The sequence below is a fragment of the Oncorhynchus gorbuscha genome, linkage group LG01 (assembly GCF_021184085.1).
Source record: "Oncorhynchus gorbuscha isolate QuinsamMale2020 ecotype Even-year linkage group LG01, OgorEven_v1.0, whole genome shotgun sequence".
In the NCBI taxonomy this organism is placed as follows: domain Eukaryota; kingdom Metazoa; phylum Chordata; class Actinopteri; order Salmoniformes; family Salmonidae; genus Oncorhynchus; species Oncorhynchus gorbuscha.
The window spans coordinates 42,253,006-42,278,674 of NC_060173.1; the positions used below are offsets into that span (position 1 = coordinate 42,253,006).

A 25,669-nucleotide genomic window follows, 5' to 3' on the forward strand; every position below is an offset into this window, starting at 1 on the left:
CCATGTCCAAGTAACTTCACCTAGCCGCCCGTTGAAGAAGAATATAATATGTAGAGAGACAATTAATTACGAGGAGTAGGCTACATGAAATGTGGGGGCATAATGTTTTTTTTAATTCCATGGGTTTGATTTACTAGACTAGTCTATGTGAAACGAACAACGTCTCCCTTTCTCGCTCTCCCTCGTCTTTTACACACAAACACACACTCGATGTGCCTTGAACATTCGATCCTTGGGACTTATGCAAATACCAGTCAAATCATCCCATTGTGTATGCAATAGTCATTGAGGTGAAAGGAGCGGATTACAAAGACAAAGACGCACCAATAAAGCTATTATAGGCAAGAGGCAACCCGAAGTAACCAATCAGGACCGTTTGTGTATGGTTGAAAATTCACAAGGGCAAAGAAAAATTTATACTATCGCAACGTGCTCAAGATGTTCTAAAAGCCACATTTCTTCATGAACCCAACCCTTTTTCCCTCGCAAATCATGCGACTCAGAATAGCTACTCACTTCTTTCAGATCTCGCTGTTTTATTCAAACAGGTGGAGCACTATTTCTCTTCGGTATTCTCCCCCTCTGAACCGTGATAATAGCCTTTTGATGCTCTCAAATCCAGTCCACTTTATGGCCGCGGAGCCTGTGCTGATGAACTGCGTGAGATTCCTTCCAGCACCACCACACTTTGAACAGCTCCATTGACGTCATAGCTCACCGGCTACGATGCCACTCCCTTTTTTATAACGACCACCGCCAATCGAAAGGCAGAGACAATCCCTGAAGCCTCTCATGACGACCACTCTGGTGCTCGTTCGGGCAGTTGGGTTGGTTTTAACTCCATTAAATGCACTATTTGAATTAAGTAGAAATGCAAACGTGAGATTGCATGGCCCACTCACACACGCGTCCTGAAACCACTGGTCACTTCTCTCAGTGAGGTTCTCGTTCGCTTCTTCTGCGCTGTAACATTTCTTAGACTTCAATTCCCAGAATGCACAGTCGGCCACAGTGTTTCCATAGTTACCATAACAAAACGTTGGAGTTTTTGTAGGTTACCAGCAGCAGGCAAGTAAGTGGCATAGCTCGTATCAGACACTAGTTAGCTAATTAGCTGTTAGCTTCGACTTGAATGATAACATGACAAGTATTTGTGTTGTTGTTGTCATTACTGCAGGGTAAATAAAGCGCCTGTGAATATGGATGGTTGTGTGGTCCGTCTCCACACAGTGAAATTCAAGCCCAAAATAGATGGCAGCAGAGGTGACTTTACTGCACAGCCCATCAAAGTTCACTTCTACGAGCTGCTGGGAATCAGTGATGCCAATGAGCTCGTTCCACAGGTACTCGCAACTCCTGCCACGCCCCCCCCCGCATCCGTTTGCCTTCTTATCTAGACATACTACCTCGCTCACATTGAATAACTTGTGTGCATCTGTCCATCCCCTCCCTACCGTAGCACCCCTTTTCCGCTGGAAACAGCACAGGTGTCCTCATACCCACCGACTCTATGATGAATTCCTCTCACAGGCAATCAGATTAATTATAGGGTGCAGTCCAAATGCATCCACTCTTCTGGAACTACTAAAAATAAACGAATGCCTGGCTCTGCCAAAGGGGTTAGGGAGTGTTGCTGTGAAGCCAAGATGCAACATATAGAACAAATGCCCTTATGTTTGATCATTAGAAGATACTGTATAGTAGTGCAGCCAAGTCTGTATTCTCATGCGCATTTGTGTGGGTTGTGTGCATGTGTTGATGCTTGCGGTTTACCCTCATCCTATTCATAGACACACACTGAACCTAGCTTCGGTTGTGAAGTTCATTTGTTGCGAAACCACTGTAGATGACTAAACAAATTATTGCAATAGCTACAGTAGAAAAGGAGAGAGAGAGAGAGGGTAGAGAGAGAGAGAGAAAGGGAGAGAAAAATAGCAAGTGCACACATACAGGTGTTGGATCTTAATTTGACCAGTATTGTCGCAGCAAAATAATCCTGCAGCAACAGGATTTGAATGCTTAGTCCATAATGTTGCTTGACTGACTGGTGGTTAGGCTATTAGCTGGACAAAATGAGGATATATGAAAAGTGCAATACTGTTAATATAACCAAGTGTTAGTTCAGGTCATCAGTAAATTTATGTGAATTATGAATCTCGTCTGCATTTAAATCAAATCAAATCAAATCAAATCAAATCAAATTTTATTTGTCACATACACATGGTTAGCAGATGTTAATGCGAGTGTAGCGAAATGCTTGTGCTTCTAGTTCCGACAATGCAGTGATAACCAACAAGTAATCTAACTAACAATTCCAAAACTACAGTCTTATACACAGTGTAAGGGGATAAGGAACATGTACATAAGGATATATGAATGAGTGATGGTACAGAGCAGCATACATATTTAATTCTAAGCAACAAGAGTGTTCAAATTAAGATCTTACACACACACAAAACACACACCTTCTCCCATTATCTCTTTCTCGTCACCCATCTCATTTCCTCTCGTTCATACTTTCATTATGATATTCTTTCCACCCCTTCGACTTCTCTGCCTCCCATTTCCTGGCTCTCTGCCTCCCATTTCCTGGCTCTCTGCCTCCCACGAGCCTGTCTGTACAGATGCGTATTTTATGCATATAGGTCATATTATCATCAATAGTATTCCTCCTGCCGCAGGCCTTTAATTGTCCCATAACTCTAATTATTAATTGATTACACTTTCAAATCCTGCTAAATCCCAGTGTCTTGGAAGAGTAGGATATGGAAGGGTTGTGTGTGTGTGTTTATGAGTGTGTGTGTTTTCCACAGGTAGAAAATAAGGATATCCTGAGTTCAGTGGTTGCTCTGTTTGATGTGTCTCTCCCTGATGTTGGCCCTCGAGATGTCCATGACACGGTACACAGCCATGGAACGCACACTATTATCCTGCTCAGGCAACCCTCAGGTATACTTCACTTTCTAAAGTATGATTATTATTCACACAGTTAGAGTGGGCCTTTTTGGAGATAGACATCAGACATCAAACATGTTCTGTAATGTCCTGCTCCATCTTTGTCTCAGCAACTCTCTCTCTCCACCCCTGCTCCTCTCTCTCTTTCCCCCTGCTCCTCTCTCTCTCTCTTTCCCCCTGCTCCTCTCTCTTTACCCCATGCTCATCTCTCTCTTTGCCCCTGCTCCTCTCTCTCTTCCCCCCGCTCCTCTCTCTCTCTTTCCCCCTGCTCCTCTCTCTTCCCCCTGCTCCTCTCTCTCTCCCCCCCCGCTCCTCTATCTCTTTCCCCTTGCTCATCTCTCACTACCCCATGCTCATCACTCTCTTTCACCCCACTGCTCCTCTCTCTTCCCCGTTTCTCTCCCCCTGCTCATCTCTCTCCCCACTGCTCCTTTATCTTTCCCCTGCTCCTCTCTCTTTCCCCTGCTCCTCTCTCTTTCCCCTGCTCCTCTCTCTTTCTCCACCTGCATCTCTCTCTCTTTACCGCTGCTCCTCTCTCTCTTTCCCCCTGCTCCTCACTCTCTTTCCCCCTGCTCCTCTCTCTCTCTTTCTCCTCCTGCTCCTCTCTCTCTCTTTCTCGCCCTGATCCTCTTTCTCTTTCTCGCCCTGCTCCTCTCTCTCTTTTCCCCCTGCTCCTCTCTCTCTCTTTCTCGCCCTGCTCCTCTCTCTCTTTCACCCCCTGCATCCCTCTACTTCTACCCCATGCTCATCTCTCTTTCTCCCCACTGCTCATCTCTCTTCCCATCCTGTTCCTCTCTCTCCCCTGCTCCTCTCTCTCTTTACCCCTGTTCCTCTCTCTCTCCCCACTGCTCATCTCTCTTTACCCCTGCTACTCTCTCAATCCCCCTGCTCCTCTCTCTCTTTCCCCTGCTCCTCTCTCTCCACCTGCATCTCTCTCTCTTTCCCCCTGCTCCTCTCTCTCTTCCCCCGCTCCTCTATCTCTTTCCCCCTGCTCCTCTCTCACTACCCCATGCTCATCTCTCTCTTTCTCCCCACTGCTCCTCTCTCTTCCCCCTGTTTCTCTCCCCCTGCTCCTCTCTCTCCCCACTGCTCCTCTCTCTTTCCCCTGCTCCTCTCTCTTTCCCCTGCTCCTCTCTCTTTCCCCTGCTCCTCTCTCTTTCTCCACCTGCATCTCTCTCTCTTTACCGCTGCTCCTCTCTCTCTTTCCCCCTGCTCCTCTCTCTCTTTCCCCCTGCTCCTCTCTGTCTTTCTCCCCCTGCTCCTCTCTCTCTTTCTCCCCCTGCATCTCACTCTCTTTCCCCCTGCTCCTCTCTCTCTCTTTCTCCCCCTGCTCCTCTCTCTCTCTTTCTCGCCCTGCTCCTCTTTCTCTTTCTCGCTGCTCCTCTCTCTCTTTTCCCCCTGCTCCTCTCTCTCTCTTTCTCGCCCTGCTCCTCTCTCTCTTTTCCCCCTGCTCCTCTCTCTCTCTTTCTCACCCTGCTCCTCTCTCTCTTTCTCCCCCTGCATCCCTCTACCTCTACCCCATGCTCATCTCTCTTTCTCCCCACTGCTCATCTCTCTTCCCCTACTGTTCCTCTCTCTCCCCTGCTCCTCTCTCTCTTAACCCCTGCTCCTCTCTCTCTCCCCACTGCTCATCTCTCTTTCCCCCTGCTACTCTCTCTCTCCCCCTGCTCCTCTCTCTCTTTCCCCCTGCTCCTCTCTCTCTTCCCCCCGCTCCTCTATCTCTTTCCCCCTGCTCCTCTCTCACTACCCCATGCTCATCTCTCTCTCTTCTCCCCACTGCTCCTCTCTCTTCCTCCTGTTTCTCTCCCCCTGCTCCTCTCTCTCCCCACTGCTCCTCTCTCTTTCCCCTGCTCCTCTCTCTCTTTCTCCCCCTGCATCTCCCTCTCTTTCCCCCTGCTCTTCTCTCTCTCTTTCTCCCCCTGCTCCTCTCTCTCTTTCTCCCCCTGCATCTCTCTCTCTTTACCCCTGCTCCTCTCTCCCCACTGCTCCTCTCTCTTTCCCCCTGCTCCTCTCTCTCTCTCTCCCCCTGCTCCTCTCTCTCTTTCTCCCCCTTGCTCCTCTCTCTCTTTCCCCCTGCTCCTCTCTCCCCGCTCCTCTCTCTCTCTCCCCCTGCTCCTCTCTCTCTTTCTCCCCCTGCTCCTCTCTCTCTTTCCCCATGCTCCTCTCTCCCCGCTCCTCTCTCTCTTTCCCCCTGCTCCACTCTCTCTCCCCCTTGCTCCTCTCTCTTTTCCCCTGCGCCTCTCTCTCTTTCTCCCTGCTCCTCTCTCTCTTTCCCCCTGCTTCTCTCTCTCTTTCCTCCTGCTCCTCTCTCCCCTGCTCCCCTCTCTCTTTCCTCCTGCTCCTCTCTCCCCCACTCCTCTCTCTCTTTCCCTCTTCTCCACTCTCTTCCCCTCCTGTTCCTCTCTCTCCCGCTGCTCCTCTCTCTCTTTACCACTGCTCCCCTCTCTCTCCCCACTGCTCCTCTCTCTTTCCCACTGCTACTCTCTCTCTCACCCTGCTCCTCTCTTTCTCCCCCCTGCTCCTCTCTCTCTTTCTATCTCCATGCCCCTCTCTCTCTTTCCTCCTGCTCCTCTCCCCCGCTCCACTCTCTCTCCCCCTGCTCCTCGCTCTCTTTCCCCTGCTCCTCTCTCTCTTTCCCCCTGCTCCTTGCTCTCTTTTCCCCTGCTCCTCTCTCTCTTTGCCCCTGCGCCTCTCTCTCTTTCTCCCTGCTCCTTGCTCTCTTTTCCCCTGCTCCCCTCTCTCTCCCCACTGCTCCTATCTCTCTCTTTCCCCCTGCCCCTCTCTCTCCTTCTTTCTCCCTGCCCTTCTCTCTCTTTCCTCCTCTCACCCCCTGCTCCTCTCTCTATTTCTCTCAGTTCCACTCTCTCTTTCCCCCTGCTCCTTTCTCTCTCCCCACTGCTCCTCGCTCTCGTTCCCCCTGCTCTTCTCTCTCTTTCTCCCCCTGCTCCTCTCTCTCTCCTCTCTGCTCCTCTCTCTTCCCCCCCTGCTACCCTCTCTTCCCCTGCTCCTCTCTCTCTTCCCCCGGCTCTTCTCTCTTCCCATTACTCTCTCTCCCCTGCTCCTTGCTCTCTTTCCCCTGTTCTTCTCTCTCTCTCTTTCCCCCTGCGCCTCTCTCCCCCTGCTCCTCTCTCTCTTTCCCCACACTCATCTCTCTCTTTCTCCCCACTGCTCCTATCTCTTCCCCCTGTTTCTCGCCCCCTGCTCCTCTCTCTCCCCACTGCTCCTATCTCTTCCCCCTGCTCTTCTCTCTCTTTCTCCCCCTGCTCCTCTCTCTCCCCACTGCTCCTCTCTCTTTCCCCTGCTCTTCTCTCTCTTTCTCCCCCTGCTCCTCTCTCTCTCCCCTCCTCCTCTCTCTCTTTCTCCCCCTGCATCTCTCTCTTTACCGCTGCTCCTCTCTCTCTTCCCCCTGCTCCTCTCTCTCCTTCTTTCTCCCTGCCCTTCTCTCTCCTTCTTTCTCCCTGCCCTTCTCTCTCTTTCCTCCTCTCACCCCCTGCTCCTCTCTCTATTTCTCTCAGTTCCACTCTCTCTTTCCCCCTGCTCCTTTCTCTCTCCCCACTGCTCCTCGCTCTCGTTCCCCTGCTCTTCTCTCTCTTTCTCCCCCTGCTCCTCTCTCTCTCCTCTCTGCTCCTCTCTCTTCCCCCTGCTACCCTCTCTTCACCTGCTCCTCTCTCTCTTCCCCCGGCTCTTCTCTCTTCCCATTACTCTCTCTCCCCTGCTCCTTGCTCTCTTTCCCCCTGTTCTTCTCTCTCTCTCTTTCCCCCTGCGCCTCTCTCCCCCTGCTCCTCTCTCTCTTTCCCCACACTCATCTCTCTCTTTCTCCCCACTGCTCCTATCTCTTCCCCCTGTTTCTCTCCCCCTGCTCCTCTCTCTCCCCACTGCTCCTCTCTCTTTCCCCTGCTCTTCTCTCTCTTTCTCCCCCTGCTCCTCTCTCTCTCCCCTCCTCCTCTCTCTCTTTCTCCCCCTGCATCTCTCTCTTTACCGCTGCTCCTCTCTCTCTTCCCCCTGCTCCTCTCTCTCTTTCCCCCTGCTGTTCTATCTCTTTCCCCCTGCTCCTCTCTCTTCCCCCTGTTCCTCTCTTCCCCCTGTCCCTCTCTCTCTCTTTCCTCCTGCTCCTCTCTCCCCTGCTCCTGTCTCTCTTTCCTCCTGCTCCTCTCTCCCCCACTCCTCTCTCTCTTTCCCTCTTCTTCACTCTCTTCCCCTCCTGTTCCTCTCTCTCCCGCTGCTCCCCTCTCTCTCCCCACTGCTCCTCTCTCTTTCCCACTGCTACTCTCTCTCTCTCCCCCTGCTCCTCTCTCTCTTTCTCCCCCTGCTCCTCTCTCTCTTTCTATCTCCATGCCCCTCTCTCTCTTTCCTCCTGCTCCTCTCCCCCGCTCCACTCTCTCTCCCCCTGCTCCTCACTCTCTTTCCCCTGCTCCTCTCTCTTTCTATCTCCATGCCCCTCTCTCTCTCTTTCCTCCTGCTCCTCTCCCCCGCTCCACTCTCTCTCCCCCTGCTCCTCGCTCTCTTTCCCCCTGCTCCTCTTTTTCTTTCCCCCTGCTCCTTGCTCTCTTTTCCCCTGCTCCTCTCTCTCTTTGCCCCTGCGCCTCTCTCTCTTTCTCCCTGCTCCTTGCTCTCTTTTCCCCTGCTCCCCTCTCTCTCCCCCTGCTCCCCTTTCTCTCCCTTTCCTTCTCTCTCTTTCCTCCTCTCACCCCCTGCTCCTCTCTCTATTTCTCTCAGTTCCACTTTCTCTTTCCCCCTGCTCCTTTCTCTCTCCCCACTGCTCTCTCTTTCCCCCTGCTCCTCTCTCCCCCGCTCCTCTCTCTTTCCCCCTGCTCCACTCTCCCTCCCCCTGCTACCCTCTCTTCCCCTGCTCTCCTCTCTCTCCCCACTGCTCCTATCTCCCTCTTTCCCCCTGCCCCTCTCTCTCTTTCTTTCTCCCTGCCCTTCTCTCTCTTTCCTCCTCTCACCCCCTGCTCCTCTCTCTATTTCTCTCAGTTCCACTCTCTCTTTCCCCCTGCTCCTTTGTCTCTCCCCACTGCTCCTCGCTCTCTTTCCCCATGCTCCTTTCTCTCTCCCCGCTGCTCCTCGCTCTCTTTCCCCCTGCTCTTCTTTCTCTTTCTCCCCCTGCTCCTCTCTCTCTCCTCTCTGCTCCTCTCTCTTCCCCCTGCTCCTATCTCTTCCCCCTGCTCCCCTCTCTCCTCCCTGCTCCTCTCTCTTTCCTCTGCTCCTCTCTCTCTCTTTCTCCATGCCCCTCTCTCTTTCCCCCTGCTCCTATCTCCCCCACTCCTCTCTCTTTCCCCCTGCTCCTCTCTCCCCCACTCCTCTCTCTTTCCCCCTGCTCCACTCTCCCTCCCCCTGCTACCCTCTCTTCCCCTGCTCCTCTCTCTCTCTCTTTCCCCCTGCTCCTCTCTCACCTTCCCCCTCCTCTCTCTGTTTCTTTCTCCCTGCCCTTATCTCTCTTTCCTCCTCTCACCCCCTCACCTCTCTTTCTTTCCCCCTGCTCCTCTTTCGCTTTCCCCTGCTCTTCTCTCTCTTTGTCCCCCTCTGATCCTCTCTCTCTTTCCCCACTGCTCCTCTCTCACTTTCCCCCTGCTCTTCTCTCTCTTTCCCCACTGCTCTTCTCTCTCTTTCCCCACTGCTCCTCTCTCTCTTTCCCCACTGCTCCTCTCTCACTTTCCCCTGCTCTTCTCTCTCTTTCTCCCCCTCTGCTCCTCTCTCTCTTTCCCCACTGCTCCTCTCCCACTTTCCCCCTGCTCTTCTCTCTCTTTCTCCCCCTCTGCTCCTCTCTCTTTCCCCCTGCTCCTCACTCTCTTTCCCCCTGCTACTCCATCCTCCCTAATCCTCTCTCTCTTTTCCCCTGCTCCTCTTTCTCTCTTTTCCCCTGCCCCTCTTTCTCTCTTTCCCCCTGCTCCTCTCTCTCTTTCTTTCTCCCTGCCCTTCTCTCTCTTTCCTCCTCTCACCCCCTAACCTCTCTTTCTTTCCCCCTGCTCCTCTCTCGCTTTTCCCCTGCTCTTCTCTCTCTTTCTCCCCCTCTGCTCTTCTCTCTCTTTCTCCCCCTCTGCACCTCTCTCTTTTCCCCCTGCTCCTCGCTCTTTCCCCCTGCTCTTCTCTCTCTTTCTCCCCCTCTGCTCTTCTCTCTCTTTCTCCCCCTCTGCATCTCTCTCTCTTTCCCCCTGCTCCTCGCACTCTTTCCCCCTGCTATCTCTCTCTTTCTCCCCTCTGCTCTTCTCTCTCTTTCTCCCCCTCTGCACCTCTCTCTTTTCCCCACTGCTCCTCTCTCTCTTTCTCCCCCTCTGCTCTTCTCTCTCTTTCTCCCCTCTGCTCCTCGCTCTCTTTCCCCCTGCTCTTCTCTCTCTTTCTCCCCCTCTGCTCTTCTCTCTCTTTCTCCCCCTCTGCACCTCTCTCTCTTTCCCCACTGCTCCTCTCTCTCTTTCCCCACTGCTCCTCTCTCGCTTTCCCCCTGTTCCTTTCTCTCTCCAGATGTTTTAGAAGAGTACAGAAGCAGACCACTGCCCATTCCTCGACGGGAACCGGTGATGTCCCCTGTACCTGCAGTGGTAAATGGGGATAGAGAATCAGAGGGACGATACCTCCAAGTGTTCAGCGAATCAGAAGACAGTTCAGATGACAGCTCTGATGAGCATGAAGATGGCGAGGAGGGCACAGAGCCCAGGTACAGTGCTACAGTAACTCATGCATCACATTTTACTGCCTCTGACCCACTGTTACATTGGCTCATAGTACTGTAACACTCCTGATTTCAAAAAGCTCTTCTTGGTATTGGCAGGTGTGTTGATCCATGAGCTCACACTAATACATGATGGATCTATATAGCACTGACTTAGAATGCCAACATCAGTCTCACTAATCCCTAAACAATTCAAGCATTTAAGACAAACGAATGAATGAACAAACAAACGAATGAATGAATGAAATAAGGGATTTACGCACATTGAAGTAATTTCCAAAAGCATTGCCGTAGTGAGTGCCATGGAAATGATATTTATTGGTCTGAATACTGGGTTGAAGATGAATATAAAGGTAGATCCTGGGGGGAACCATAAAGCTGATAGGATTGTTTGGTGCTTAAATAGGATGGGCTGAAAGACACGAACAGAAGAGGGGCTACCAGAATCCCTGCTCTGGAATAACAGGGCAGATCCAACTTTGACCCTAAATCCAATGAGATTGGGTTTTTGTTGTTGTTGATTTTACTTTGAATTTACGTTAGTTGACAAGCTTCCTGCCATCCAGGACCTATATACTAGGCGGCGTCAGAGGAAAGCCCAGAAAATAGTCAGAGACTCCAGTCAGCCAAGTTATAGACTGTTTTCTCTGCTACCTCACGGCAAGCATACCGGAGGGCCAAGTTTAGGACCAAAAGGCTCCTTAACAGCTTCTACCCCCAAGCCATTAGACTGCTGAACAATTCATAAATATCGCCACCAGACAATTTACATTGACACCCCCCCCCCCACCCTCTTGCACACTGCTACTTGCTGTTTGTTTGTTATCTATTCATGGTCGCTTCGCATCCACCTACATGTACAGATTACCTCAACTAGCTTGTACCCCCGCACACTGACTCGGTACCGATGCCCCCTGTATATAGCCTCGTTATTCTTACTATGTATTTTTGTTTTAGTCTACTTGGTAAATATTTTCTTCTTCTTGAACGGCACTGTTGGTTAACATAACCTTTTGCAGCCAAACACACTTGTGTCATTCTTTCTACGATGGAAATCAAGTAGTGTTGGGAAAGTTCTTCCCCACACTGTTGCAGAAGTTCTCACAAATGTGTTGCACTTGTAGGTGGCTTTGCGTTCCCCCTTTCTGCCCAGTTCATCTCAAACCAGCTCCATGGGGATAAAGGCTGGCCATTCACACGATTTGAAGCCTACTGTCTTGTTCTTTTCTTCTAAAGTAGTTCTGACATAGCCTGAAGGTATGTTTTGGGTCATTACCTTGCTGTACGATGAACCTCTGCAAAAGGCTGTGATAGCCGTTTTGGTTCAGGGTGCCACTCACTCTTTTCAAGTCGCCAACTCTGGATCCAGCAAAAGTGCACCAGACCATCACGCTGCCTCCTCCATGTTTGACAGTTGCTGTCACACACTGAGGAACCATCCTTCCGCCAACTTGACGGCGTACAAAAACCCTGCACGATGAACCGAAGAGTTCACATTTAGATTTATCGGTCCAGAAGACCTCCTTGAGGTCTTCAGTTGTCCGCTGGCAGTGCTTCATGGCCCAGGCAAGCCTCTTTCTTATTTTATCATCTTAACAATGGCTTTCTTACTGCCACTCGACCGCTCAAACCTACAGCTCGAAGTCTTCTCTTCACAGTTGGAACAGACTTGCTTACGTTGACCAGTGTCAAGCTGTGTTTGAAGCGGTTGTCCTGTGAGCCACCTGTCACGCAAGCTGTTGACTCTCAGAAACGCCCGATTCTGTTGTGGCTTTGGGTCTGCCAGACCTCTTCCCGTCAGAGTCTCCAAGTGCCTATTGATGGTGTAGGAAACTGTACTCACTGACACCTTGGCTTTCTTTGCAATTTCTCTCAAGGAAAGAACGACACTTTTAAGGGTTATAGTGGTCTGTCTGTCTTCCTTTGTTAATTGCTTCCCCCCCCACCATTATGCTAGCAATATACTACTTCCTGCAGTACATACTGTCCAAATAATGCTTACGGTCTTGTAAGTCAGCATTTCACGGTAAAGTCTAGTCGGCTCGTTTGATTTGATTTTGATTTGATTTCAAATCAATCCAATGTAAATCAAAACTAAATGTTGGACTGACTTCTGTGCCCAGTGAGTAGTGTCCGACTGTGTTTGAGTGTATTACATATGTTGTGGCGTGGTCTCAGGACTGTGAGTTGTCCGCTTGTTGTGTCAATATCCTCCAGGTGTGTGTGTTCATGTGCGCACGTATGCGGGTGTGCGTGTGAGAGTGCATGTGTGAGCGTAAGTGTGTTGATAGCTGTAAGGTTGTGTCTCTGCATTTTGATGGGATGCTAATGGACATGAATGACAAATGAGGGCAAAGTAAACCCAAGGCGAGACCCGGCTAACAAGAGCGACTCTATTAAAGATAATGAGATTACGGGACTATGAGGATATATCCACTCCCAAGGCTGACACTGCTGTCAGCCAAGTGCTCTCACTTGTCCAACTAGAGCTTAGCTTCCCTGCAGCAGAGCAGAGCAGAGCAGGCCCAACTAACATTAGCACTGATGCTCTGGAGATGACATTTCCTGGAAGGGAAACACCCACTACTCAGTTCCTGCCTGCAGTACAGCTTTATCACAGGGGAAGAAACAGACCTATACCGAACAGTATGAGGTTACTCTATTACAGAGCACTGAAGCACCCCAAAGTACAAGGCGATGTGATAGAGAGCTGAAACACTACCGCTCAGAGCTTTTAGAGCATGGAAACATTATGATATGTAACTTGTGTGCCGACACCGCTTTGCAGATTGATTATCAGACAGCAGAGGCATGGCTAAATATCTTCTTGTGATTTGTAGTGAAAAACCTTGTAGTGTTTGTTTACTAGCTTGTGTGCCTCGGTGTGCCTCATTAGCTTGTGTAGCAGTCTGTAATTCATAGTGACAGTTGTCTTCATTGTGTCCGTTCTTTAGGCCTGGCTTCTAAGAGCGTCTTATTACGTAGCCATACCTCTAGTCGTCTTATAGTAGGAGGACTGTTTGGCCCAGTCAGTCCATCACTGTGTGTCTAACTGTGCAGGGATCCATCCCTGCAGGTCTGTGTGGGAGACCTTCTGTACGGGGCTGGAGGAGTTCCTGGCCAGGGCACGGGAGCGGAGGGCACAGAGAGACACTCCAGGAGACGACCAGCCACTCCTGCCCACAGCTGTGGGAGCTGAGTCACTCATCGTAGGGGCTGCAGCGTACGAGTTAAAGACATTGTGAGTAGCAGTATGAGGGCAGGCGTAAGATATCAGGTACACAGGGATATGTGGTACTGTGGTAAAATGAACAAAGATTAAAGATTTTTTTTTTTTTATTACAGTCAAAATGTAACACAGGAAAATGATCCTAGGTGAGGTGATGGGGCTTTCGGTGAAAACTTGGGACAGGTTACACCCTGAAAGAGTTACTATACTTTTTGCTGAGCTCTAGCCCAGGTTTTGCCACAGGAACATCATTTCCTTGTCTGTCTTCATCTACATTTCTCTCCCAAAATCGGTTTCCTGTTATTTATCCTTTTTCAGTCCTCTGTCAACAGCATAGGAATTCCTGAGCACCTGTCTCTGTTTTTGCACAGAAGAAAATGCATTTACATCAGGGTGTGGAACCATGTTTTCAACATTCTATTTGAACCCACATTTTTATGTATCTGGTAGGACATATTAAAATGGAATGTTTTAGCCCCAAAGCCGTCCGGGAAGTGCCCTTAAACACAATGACCCAGTCAGTATAGGGAATAGACTGGGTACAGTGTCGAGCAGGCATTACCATTTCCATCCATCCTCTCCTCTTGGACTGGGTGGATCCCTTCCAGGTTTTTAAAAGAGTAAAAAAAAATGTATATCTTCAAGCTGAAAGAGGCCTTGTCATTATAAGTCCCCTTCTGGAAGTCAAGTCTGGGTCCCACCCTTTGTGGCCTGCATCCCTCCCACACCCTCTCGGCTTGCCTGCCTCTATTTCCAGAAGATGGCTGGACTGAACACTGCGCTGAGCTGTGAGGGAGGTAGTGTGTAATTACCTCCCAATGAGAGAGCAGCAGCAGCGTACTGCTTCCCTTTCCACTGCTGCCCCCACCCTCCCCTCTCCTCTCCCTGCCATTGGCTTCCACCTCTCCCCTCTGCCAACCCGATCCTCCACACTTTCACAGTTTGTCCAGTGAAGTGGATGGTGGTGGCAGAGTGAGAAACTGTGCTTAGAGTCTGCAGCTCAACAGTGTTTCAGATCTTCTGCTTTAGAGGCACACCAGTCCATTGAACGTGGTCCTTAAAATAGGAACTGTAATATTAATCACATTTGGAAGTATTACCCCTAGTGGTTACTTATGGACATAACAAGCTGTATTAACAGAGATGGTAATGGCCATAAGGAGAGGGATCAACTCAGGCATAGATGCTTGCTAGCTAATCGTCATAACTGGTGGGATCATCACTAATGCATGCAATGCAGGAGTATAAGAGCATCACTGGTAATGGGTAATGGGGTAATGATGATAGTAGTGTGGCCATCATGTGCATTACCGCTGTAGTAATGGCTATTGGCGGAAATATGGACATGACATTGAGCGAAAGCAAACAACAACACTACTGGGAAACGCAAAGGTCTGACCTCTCTTTCACCCTACCAGGTCAACAGGAGAGAAGGTGCTACAGTTATCTCTGATGGCTACCAGGAAGCGCTATCGGAACTGTGGAGTGGGTCGCTACATCATAGAGGTAGGGTGGGGCTGGGGCATGTGTTTGTCAGCTCAGTGGGAATATACAGTAGAGGTTCCCAGTAGCTATGTGAACCGTGCTTTAGTGAGAACCTGAAATCAGAAGAAATTCCCTCTGTAATGTTGGGCTATACTGGTTTGAAAAATAGTAACTGGCAAATCCAGTTAAAAATAATATTACTAACTAAAAGTTGTACATGATGAAAGGTCAAAATGCTGTAACCACAGAGCGTTAACTATACAGAATGTACATTTTCTTTAACTATGAACCAGCGGTCTGTTATTATGTCAGGAGTTTGGGTGTGTCAGTCAAATCAAGGCAGCGCTCTTCTCTGTCTGCTGCGCAGTCATACAGCATCTCTGATCCTCTCTCTGTCTCTGTGCGGTTAGAGGGCCCCCTGCTGGCCATGAGAGGATTTGCAGATCTTTACAGTGAACTACTACTGTATGGTTCTGCAGTACCTGTCAGTCCCAAATCTACCAGCATCTGTGTTTGATGATGATATACTATTATAAAAGCTTAGCTTTGTTTTCGTTATTCCTCTGTGGTGGTCAGCTGCTGAAGACCCAATCAGTGTGTGGGACCTACGATGCATTCCTCGCTCACGCTGACACAGACGCGGTGGAATTCTTCTCACGCTGTGGCCTCACTGACGACGCCCTGCTCAACGACAAGTTCAGGTACTGAAACACATCCTCACCGGCAGCAGTCTGCATGTTCAACATGTTGTTTACATCTTGCCTCTGTCTATCTTTCATCAGAGAAGTGAGGGATGAGTGGACCAACACCACCCTAATGAGTTATCTACCTCCCTTCACCACAGGTGAGCCACCTGACATTTACCACATAGGGAGCTCAATACTGGTCATATCAATAAATCCAGCCTTTTACCATCCTCTCTGCCTCTAGAGTCAGAGAGCCGTAACCCTGGGTTTTCCTTGATGCTGCCGGAGCTCAAGCTGGAGGTGGAGATGGCGTGAGTTAATTAAGCACACAACGTGACACTCCCCAGCTGTGGCCATAGAGACCACCCCTAACATTGTTTATTAGAGCAGAGACTATATAAAGTAGCACATAGGTTGCACAGCAATGTCTCAGTGTTATTACATGGTGGAACATAATACATAGAAAGTGAGATCACACACTATGATTGTTGTGCCCTGTCAGAAGGTAACTGTTGTCTCCTCTATCTCTGTCAGGAGGACAAAGGCCCTGGCAGCCTATCAGCAGCAGGCCGTGTGTGTGACAAGGCTAGTCAGAGAGGTCAAGACCCTTAGAGAACAGGTGAGACTAATCAGCCACTCCTCCTTTGAGGATATACTATGGAATATATAGCCTAGATAGATAACTGTACATTAAATCAAATTGTATTTGTCACATGCGCCGAATACAACAGGTGTAGACTTTACTGTGAAATATTTTCTTACGGTTCCTTTCCCAACAAGCCAGAGTTAAAAAGTCAGAAAATTAACAAATTAAAAATAGGTACACAATAAAATATACATCATGTGTATTTTTAACACATTCAGCTGGAGTTACAGAGGAGAGATGTGGACAACCTGAACAATGAGCTGGACAAGGAGAGAGAGCGACGGCACAGAGTAGGTCCGTTTCACATGGGTTTATATACTCATATAATATACTCAGACATTGGCCCTACTCCGTTTTGATCAGACATATCCACAATGCTGTACAGAATTTAGATGATGAAGCATTGTTGTGCGTTGTTTGTGTGTACAGAGCAGCAGTTCTTGGAGTACAAACTAAGGAAGACACGACAGCTCCTAGAGAGGCAGGTGATTTACGACTCAGGTCAGTGTGGCTAGCTTTGCCAACATGTTCTGATTGCATTGCTAGTCCTTCTAGCACCCTGCACTGGCCATACCAAGTTACTGATATCTCCATGAAGCTTTGTTTTTATATTTATATCTATGTTTGAATGTAAACATTAAACAGTATTCATTTGCTTTAAGGATGTTCTGCTTTTCAGATGATCCCAATCAGAATGACCCGGAATCTCCCAGTGAACCCATCAGCTCACCTCCCAGTACTTTGGACCTGTCGCTAGATGCAGAGATGTAGGAGAGAGGCTGAAAATGAAATCAAGCTGAAAAAGATTCCGGTACAATTTGCAGGACAAGAGAAACAATACTTTCTATTTTGGAAAAAAAAGGGCTCATAACTAATGGAATTTTCTATGTATTTATTTTCAGGGCACAAGAGCACTATTATGGATACAACAAGACTACACTGAGAGTTCATATCATCTGTGTGTGTGTGTTACATGTCTACAATAGTAGCTTTGGGGAAAGGAAAGTGAAATGCTAAGTAATTTAGAGCTCAGTTCAGTCTGTTAATTGTGTTTTATAGCGCCTCAACACAGTTAAAACCCAGTCTTATTAAAATCAAAATAATTGAGGCTCATTGCTGTGGTTTTATTTTTTAGGAAGAAGTCAAGTTTAGAAAGACAAGCAGAAAAACAGCAAAATGTGGGATTTGTCACACAGTATACACTGTTTCTACCTACAAGGTTGACTTTAAAAGATAGCTTGATAAGACAGAAGGTAACCATCATTGTACATGTAGAGCTGCCTGTCAATGGGGTTGTAGCTCAGACTGGCCACACCGTTCTCAATCTTCTCCAGGGGAAGAGCCAGGGTGTTGTCGTCTTTACCTGTCGCTGTGTCAAACGCATAGAACACCTCCTCATGGAACCGGTCAATGTAACGGGTGGCATACAGTATTCCGCACACCATGAAGGCGTTAGTCACTGACTTCTTGAAGAGGCGCGTGGTCCAAGTGTGTGTCACGTTGAACGCCTCGCTGTCTAGCCGGCTCAGCATCAGGTTCCCATGGTTACCCCGTGTGCTGTAGATCACCCACAGGCCAGTCTCATCAGCAGCAAAGTCGGTGTCTGTCCAGTCTTTACAGTTGTAGTAGCAGTAGGGAAACTCGTTGTTGGTACCGATGTCTGGGATCTTCAGACGAGTTGTGACCTTGGTTTGTAGGTCATAGCGGCACAGCTCAGGGGAGTAGTAGCAGTTATAAAACACTGCCTCACCATACACCACCGTGCCAGAGCCCTGGATGGCATTAGCATGGCTGTAGGACGGTGCCACGGACACATCCTCGTGGTTTTTGGAGGCAATGAAGTCGTCGTAGGAACGGTAGCGTCGAACGATGTTCCCCAGTCTGTGGCTGTTCACGAGGGGCTGAACCCAGTAGAACACCCCACTGCCCTCCTGGTCTTCCATGACCTGCTTGGCCTGGCGACCCCAGGCCCCAGATGTATAGCTTTTGCCATACGGGCTGATCTTTGTGATCACAGGGGTGCTGATGTTGGACATGATGCGTTGAGAGCAAACACCTTGCTTGCCTGGGAAAAGAGACAATGGAGTCAGATGGTCATACAGTCAGGGCAGGATTGATTTTCTACATCAATAAAAGTCCAAATGATGGCAATTAATCAACAACAAAAAATCCATAACATATTTTAGCTATCTCACAGAAACATACATAAACACAACACTCACTTATGAACTCCTCTGGGATTGTCCTGCAGGACTCCACGCCATTCTTCAGCGAGCGGAGTTTTTCCTTCACCGTCTTCATGTTAAAGGTGTTTGACAAATGCATCTTATCTACCTCCTTACGTACCTTACCTATCTGGGAGACACAGTGAAGTGACAAAATTAGCATATTACACATTAGACTACCCAGAAAAAGACCTTGGCAAGCTCTCATTTTTCCCCCATTTGAGATGCATGTATAACCACCTTGGCCAGATTGTATAGCATGTTGTAATTCATCTATATATCTATAGGTTGAGAGGGTTGTTGTTGTGATAGCATGTAAGATTGTCCAAAAAGACAATGTATGTACGTACCTCTTGGGTCAGTTTCTGAGTCTGATCACTTGGCTTGTCTTGGTGTATGGAACTGATGTCTTCCTCCAGCTCCCTCAGTTCCTTAGCTAGCTGACGCAGGTGCAGGGCGGTGTACAGACCCTGGTCGTTCAGGTACTGGTACGGCTCCAGGCGAGCTGTCACATTCTTAATGGTGGCCTGGATCTCAGGAAGCCTCTCGTTGGACAGCTTCACCTACACAATCAGTTGAGAATATCAGCTATCAATCAAGTTAAAACACACTCTTATTACCCTAAGAGATCATTTTCTAAATATCCCATATCCAGGGTCATGTTGTTTGTGGAACAGGAAAACATTTCAGAACATAATCATAGCCCAGTGTAACACGCCTTACCTGTGCCTGGAGGCTTTGCAGGTTGTCGCCACAGTCCTGCACCAGCTGCAGCGCCCCCTCAAACTTCCTGGCAGGGAACGCCCAGACACTACTGTTGACCTGACATGAACATGAGTCATCCTTCTTCAAGCCAGGAATACGCTGGGCATCACCATTACTCTGTGTATGCACAGCATGCAGAGAAAAGCATGTTAAATTGTTCACACACACCAACATAAAAACATCTACTTGAACAGAAATATGCTATCAATCCTTAAAAACAATTCAGGTGTGCTGTAATTACAATGAACATAAACCTGTGGAGGTTTTAAAAAGATATTAGATGTATGATATGGGTCATGTAAAATAGTACACAGGCAGTGTGGACAAAGAGTAGCACTCACAGTGGATGTCAGGAGCAACAGGAGCAACAGCATGGCCAGTGTTAGAGTACCCACGGCACACTGAAACGAAAAGGAACGACTTTGGCTTTTAAGCACACAGACACACAGATGTACACAGCCACAGATGTTACTACTTTTGCTGTAGAAGGCAGGTTTTTCTATGTAAATGCAGAGGTTGAGAAAGATCTAGCTCATCATTAGGATGTGAAACCATTAAACCAAAATATGGACATGTACTGTGGTTGTGGCGGAATCAGTGACAGGAAGTGTGTTCCATATTCCTACCTCATGATTCCCTTACTGCGCAACCCACTTTGCTGAGGTCTTCACATTTCACTAACAAATATGTTATGAAACGTGTGCACTGTGGACACATTTACATACCTGCATTTCTACGCTGAGTGTACAAAACAACAAGAACACCTTCATAATAGTGACTTGTTTCAGGAAAATAGGTGTATGTTGCGGGTCACTACTTCACAGCAGAGCCATTTTAATCTAAATGCATTTTTGGGGAGAAATACCTTCTGGAACATTTGAACTTTCATGTGCCTTAATAACAGACTTGTATGCCATCTGTAAATACAAATATATGTATTAAATTACAAGTCTAGCTGGTTTAGCCACATAAAAAGAAAGCAACCTTCCATTAAGGCATAATTGGCTGAGATAATGAGTGGGCTGGACACACCGAGAGATGAGTTCGGATTGGTCTGCCATATAGCACGCTTCTGTCAATTTGAGCTGGTCAGAATGTGTAGGTAATCCTGTCTATCGTGGCTTTTTAAAAATGCATTGTAGTAGAACTGTATACATGTTGCTCTCCACATTCTGAAGGACCAAGTTTTGAAATCAGTGGAATTGAATTAGAGCATGCTTGCTAAAGAGATAGAGAAAACACCTGTCTCCAGATTACATCTCCAAACTAAGTGAAACCATGGCATCCGTGACATGATGTATACGAGCTAATGTTAGCTGGCTGTCTCGCTAGTTAACGATACGTGTATATGATCTTATTATTCCTATCCCAGAGCCATTTGCTTGGCTAGTTCGTCTAATGTTAGCTTGCTAACATTGAACCTGGTTGGTTAGCTACCTGCATATTCATGCAGGGTAGTGATGTCATTTGTTTGGATTATGGTTTATTGTGTACCTAGCTAGCTACATGTCTTATTAACAAAATACTCCACCATTTCAATAGAATGTCACTGCGACAACTGTTTTTAGAGGTACTAGCTGGTAAATTCGCTCTGGCTATCTGCTCCGATATCAGAGCACGGGTAAGAGTCCAGCTAGCCACATTTTCAGATGTTACACAATTCTAATTTTGACAAAGTCGTTTTCATTTTAAGTTAAAGTGTACTGTTAGCTAGCTAACGATATGTGTATGATCTTATTATTCGTATTGCAGAACCATTTGCTTTGCTAGTTATAACCTAATTTTGTCACGCCTTGGTCTTAGTATTTTGTGTTTTCTTTCTTTATTTGGTCAGGCCAGGGTGTGACATGGGTTTATTTTGTGGTGTGTTTTTGTATTGGGGTTTTAGTAGGTATTGGGATTGTGGTTGAGTAGGGTTGTCTAGGAAAGCCTATGGTTGCCTTGAGGCGGTTCTTAATCAGAGGCAGGTTCTGTAGCTCAGTTGGTAGAGCATGGCGCTTGTAACGCCAGGGTAGTGGGTTCGATTCCCGGGACCACCCATACGTAGAATGTATGCACACATGACTGTAAGTCGCTTTGGATAAAAGCGTCTGCTAAATGGCTTAATATTATTATTATTATTATTATTAGAGGCAGGTGATTTCGTTGTCTCTGATTGGGAACCATATTTCGGCAGCCATATTCTTTGAGTGTGTCGTGGGTGATTGTTCCTGTCTTTGTGTTTGCACCAGATAGGGCTGTTTCGGTTTTCATTATTTCATTTCATTATTGTTGTAGTTTCTGCGTGTATAGTTTTTCCTTCATTAAAATATATCATGAATCATCATCACGCTGCATTTTGGTCCGATCCTTGTTCCACCTCTTCGTCAGAGGAGGAGATAGAAGAGAGCCGTTACAAATGTTAGCTGGGTCATTCCAGAATTGGAGGACAAATGAGTCACTTTTGAAAAATGAACCCTTTATTTGATCATTTTCTGTTATGAAAAAAAAACTGGTAATAAACTGTCAAATTATTTGATTCCTCCAGCACAGGCATCAAAAGTACACTTTTAATGATGTTTTGTGTGCTATGCTTGGCGCAAACCTGATACAAATACTCAGGAACCTGAAAAAAGTATATTTTAAATGATTGTCTAATAAATCCTTTACAATTATGTAAAGAAAGTCGCATTCAATTTCAGATAAGACTTGACTTATGAAATCTAGCTTGCCCAACCATTCAATAGTCACATTTTTTAAAACTAATTTCAGTATTTTCAAATATGTTATGCATATAATCATTCAAACTATTAGAAGGACAATAGGTTAAACCCTTGTGAGTTTAGAAAATTATTTAAGATTATTTTAATAAAACTGATATGGTAACCGGGTTGAAATGAGAGTTACAGGGTTGCACAAAGTAACATGACATAAATCATGACAAATGTGACAATTAAATACCCAGGACCACAGGAACGTTGTTTAATAATATTAAATATATGTTTTAAAATGAGGATCAACAGGATGAGTATGAATGATAAAAAATAAACATGTCAACAAGACCACAAACTGGATCTGATCAAATATTAAAATGGACAAATATAAAAAATAAATATTCATATTACAGTAGGGTGACATTAAATGAGCATATCAAAAATAGTCATGCACTGATCAATATTTTAGAAAGCTGATGTTCTCTTCAGATCAATTTAGTGCCTGGCCAGAGTATCCCATACCTCACTTGCGATGGCCATGTGGTGTGAGGTAATGTTCTCTGGGGGAGGAATGAGGGCCAGCACATCCTCAAAGGGATACCAAAGTTTTTTTTATGGCCATTGCGGGACAGTTTACCCCCACTCTCTGCATACATTTCACCTGGCAGTGGGTCTTATTCACCTCTTGGATGATCCCTGGGTAGATGGTGTGGTGGCACACCCTTTCCCCACAACCTCTGGACTGTGCCACTGCACTTCTTCTGGTGTGCTGTGTATGGGGTCATCTGTGAGATTAAAGCTGAAGCACTTTGTTTTTTGGCAATCACACTCCAGATTCCCTGTTGCAGAACACAGGCAGCGGACGTCGCGGTAGAGAATCTTCCCAGGTGAAAGAGTGACCACCTGGTGGAGCCTCATTGTGGACGGTACGGCTGGAAGGTCAGCTGGCATTTCTTTCACTGCATCCTCCACAGTTTGCTCCTGGATGTAAAACAATTTCACCTTTGATTGTCCCTCACTCAGAGCTTGGTACAGGGATAATGCCGTGGGGATATCAACTCTGTGGGGATATCCTCTTCAATGTGCCACCCACACCACCTGGGGCACCTTTGCCACGACTGGGTTCGAAGTAGTTCCAGGTTCCTCTTGTAAACCCCTTCTTGAAAAGTGTCAGTACAAAAGAGGTACAAATTACCACACGGCTTGTACTGTGTGCAGGGATCATTGCTAAAAATATATATTTTTTTTTTAAATAGACGGTTGTCACATCCGGGCATCTCTCTTGGATTTCCCTCATGATGGGCTCCAGGTGTTGCTATATGGCAGGTGGTCCCTTCTGTCTGGATAATTTTTGTGCTCTTTGTCCACAGTGGCCTACTGAAGGTAGGAGATGCTCTGTAATGCCTTTTGTGGGGATAGATATTAATCGCTGCATTGCTCACATTCCCCATACATACATTGCTTGTGGGGTCACGTGATGTCATGTGTCAGGCTCTCTACATCGGATGAGTCGATGATGTGCATCTGGTGAAGCTTTTTGGCAATAAAGCCTAGATTTTCATGTTGTTTGCACATGCATGTGTCACGATCTGCCAATGTTGGACGGGGTAGGGGCGAAGTGTGCAGAGCGGTGAATATGATAGACGGAGGTTGGTATGCTCATCCAGGAACTTCAAATTGAGGTTCTTCATTGAATCCACCAGTAATCTTTTCTGCAGTTTCTTGTCACCATTTGCTTTTCCCCCCAGTTGTGATCCTGCTGACATCGTCAAGTAAAAATAATAATATCACCTTTGATCTCATCGTGGCAGCAATACCCTCGGGCTTCTTCCTCTGATTCCTGTAGACATTTTCATTTGCCAGTTTTGTCCACCTCCTTGAAAATCCAAAAACCTCCTCTGCCAATCTCTGCAACCTGTACTTTTTCAGGATTCTGCTGGTGACTATTCCTGCAATGACTTGTCTGTCACGCTCCCTCTTTGAATGTGCGTACTTGTTACATACTTCCTCAGCTACTGCTGTATGAAACAACAGGGTTCTCCTTAAGGATGTGCCCGAGATTTGCGGAACCAACTTGTTGACTTTGGATCTTGGAGACGGGTGGTCCCATTTCGATTGTTGGAGCTGCTTTCTGTATTTTTCTGCTCGCTGTTCGACTTTCCTCAACTGATCTTGTAGCTTCTGCAGCTCACGGTTGAATTTCTTTGGCAGCCCTCCTTTTTCTTATCCGAAGATCACGTTGCCTAAAAGAAACAAATATATTGTCACCTCACTATTTCACCTGCAGAGTGAACTGAAGGAGATTCAACCCTAATACTGTAGTGCAATCTATGCTAATGTAAGCTTTTTCTCAGGAATAGATGCTAGCTGTGGAATGTAGCGTTACTGTCAAGGTCAAGGACAAACTTAGTTTTACATAAATATAAAACAGAACTTTGAAATGAATTTGTCTTATTCTGATAATGAGTAACAGGGTTGTGTTGGTTAGAGTGACACTCAATCAAGGCTGAAAAGATTGGAGGAATATAAAAAAGAGGACATACCTTTGGTCTACCCATGGTGTTAGCAAATGGTTTGATGATATTTCCTCTGTCATGTGACTCATGTGTTTTTTTTAGGTCCTCTGCCAGGCTAAATTATCATGACACAAGGGCGAGACCCAGATGCAGACACAGGAGGCAGATGGTTGGAGTTTTACAATGTTTAATAATCCAAAAGGAGGAGGCAAGAGAATGGTCGTGGACAGGAAAAGGTCAAAACCAGATCAGAGTTCAGGAGGTATAGAGTAGCAGAAAGGCTCGTGGTCAAGGCAGGCAGAATGGTCAGGAAGGTGGGTACAGAGTCCAGAACAGGCAAGGGTCAAAACCAGGAGGACTAGAAAAAAGGAGAAAAGGAAAGGCAAAGAGTACGGGAAACCCGCTGGTTGACTTGGAACATACAAGATGAACTGGCACAGAGAGACAGGAAACACAGAGATAAATACACTGGGGAAAACAAGCGACATCTGGAGGGGGTGGAGACAATAATGAGGACAGGTGAACAGATCAGGGTGTGACATAAATAGGTTTCTGGTAACAGGGCTGCATGCATGTTGTGGGACACAACTTCAGTGCATAATTTATGTCATTTAAAATGTGATGATTAAACACATGTTTTAACAATTACAAGAGACATATAACAAAATCATACCAAAACAAGTAGATTTAAAACTTATTTTAACTGTTATATTTGATGTGCAATTTGGTCATCAAGAAGGTGGCACAAGAGAAATGCCATTTTGGGGGGTGCTCAAGAACTATTTGGTATTTTAAATTATTTTGGCACCACTTTTCTACAACTATATATACATTTTGTCTCATGACAAGTATCATTTACACAAGTACATGTTTTACCATTTTGGGCCTGGATTATTAGACCTTTCTAGGGTGGGACAGAAAATGTCCTCCAATTGTAGAAAGACTCAGCTACCTAACAGTGAATCTGGTTGGTTAGGATTATTAGCTAGCTATTTGTCTGAACAAAAGACTCCACTATGCAAGTAACCGTTTCAATAGAATGTCACATTTCTAGGGTGGGACAGAAAATGTCCTCCAATTGTAGAAAGACTCAGCTACCTAACAGTGAATCTGGTTGGTTAGCTACCTGCAGATTTATGCAGGGCACGAACGTCATGAGGGGATTATGGTTCATTGTTTACATAGCTAGCTATTTGTCTGAACAAAAGACTCCACTATGCAAGTAACCGTTTCAATAGAATGTCACTGCGACAACTGTTGATAGACGTAGCTGGTAAATTCGCTCTGGCTATCTGCTCCGATATCAGAGCACTCTCGTCTGAGTGCTAGAGCGCAGAATAACTGATTACTTTATGAACGCCCAACACCTGTTGATTTTGGCCGGTGTCAGTAAACGTTGGCAAAAAGCGTAAATTGTTGCCTGCAGCACAGTTGCAGTAACCAACGCACTGGATAACATAACAGCCTAACCAGCGCTGTTAGGGCGAGTTAAATGGTCAGTGAGCTGTTCTCTCATTTGTGTTTGGAAGTAGTCTCATCCACACTGCCAGACATGCAGAGATGCGGTCGCCACCTGGTCATCAGAAGGGAAAGGAGAAGATTAATTGTGTGTCGTCTGCATAGTAAGCTACAGTAGCCAACGTTAGCCAGTTATCTTGCCTGTGGTTGTGAGGTCAGAACCCTCGGACCAATCTTTAAAGAGGAACTAGGATTTAGAACGCCGGCCAGTTGTTAGTCGCCATATTGGCATTGTTGCGTCACTGGCAGGAGAGAACATGTTGGAACTCACAAAAATGTCTGAA

At 46.9% G+C, this 25,669-nt stretch overlaps 3 protein-coding genes across 3 annotated transcripts in view; 1 reads left to right on the top strand and 2 right to left on the bottom strand.

Moving 5' to 3' along the window:
* The window catches only part of LOC124037916 (sphingomyelin phosphodiesterase 3-like), a 36,651-nt gene extending 35,726 nt beyond the window's left edge, over positions 1-925 (bottom strand). Inside the window, exon 1 of the mRNA XM_046353169.1 lies at positions 517-925. The gene's annotated coding sequence lies outside the window, so the exon portion shown is untranslated. The remainder of the gene's footprint in view (positions 1-516) is intronic.
* Positions 926-976: 51 nt separating this feature from the next.
* On the top strand, positions 977-16,776 carry si:dkeyp-50b9.1. Its single transcript, XM_046353207.1, has 13 exons — positions 977-1,072; positions 1,178-1,343; positions 2,814-2,949; positions 9,415-9,607; positions 12,699-12,863; positions 14,270-14,357; positions 14,913-15,037; positions 15,119-15,180; positions 15,267-15,333; positions 15,557-15,641; positions 15,887-15,962; positions 16,098-16,169; positions 16,348-16,776. The coding sequence occupies exons 2-13, from the start codon at positions 1,200-1,202 to the stop codon at positions 16,437-16,439; spliced, it is 1,305 nt and encodes a 434-aa protein (XP_046209163.1). The 5' UTR covers positions 977-1,072; positions 1,178-1,199; the 3' UTR covers positions 16,440-16,776.
* On the bottom strand, positions 16,772-19,189 carry si:ch211-194m7.8 (olfactomedin-4). Its single transcript, XM_046353193.1, has 5 exons — positions 19,000-19,189; positions 18,617-18,775; positions 18,244-18,456; positions 17,891-18,023; positions 16,772-17,733 (listed from the first exon to the last, which is right to left on the bottom strand). The coding sequence occupies exons 1-5, from the start codon at positions 19,030-19,032 to the stop codon at positions 16,895-16,897; spliced, it is 1,377 nt and encodes a 458-aa protein (XP_046209149.1). The 5' UTR covers positions 19,033-19,189; the 3' UTR covers positions 16,772-16,894.
* Between the last annotated feature and the right edge of the window lie 6,480 nt (positions 19,190-25,669).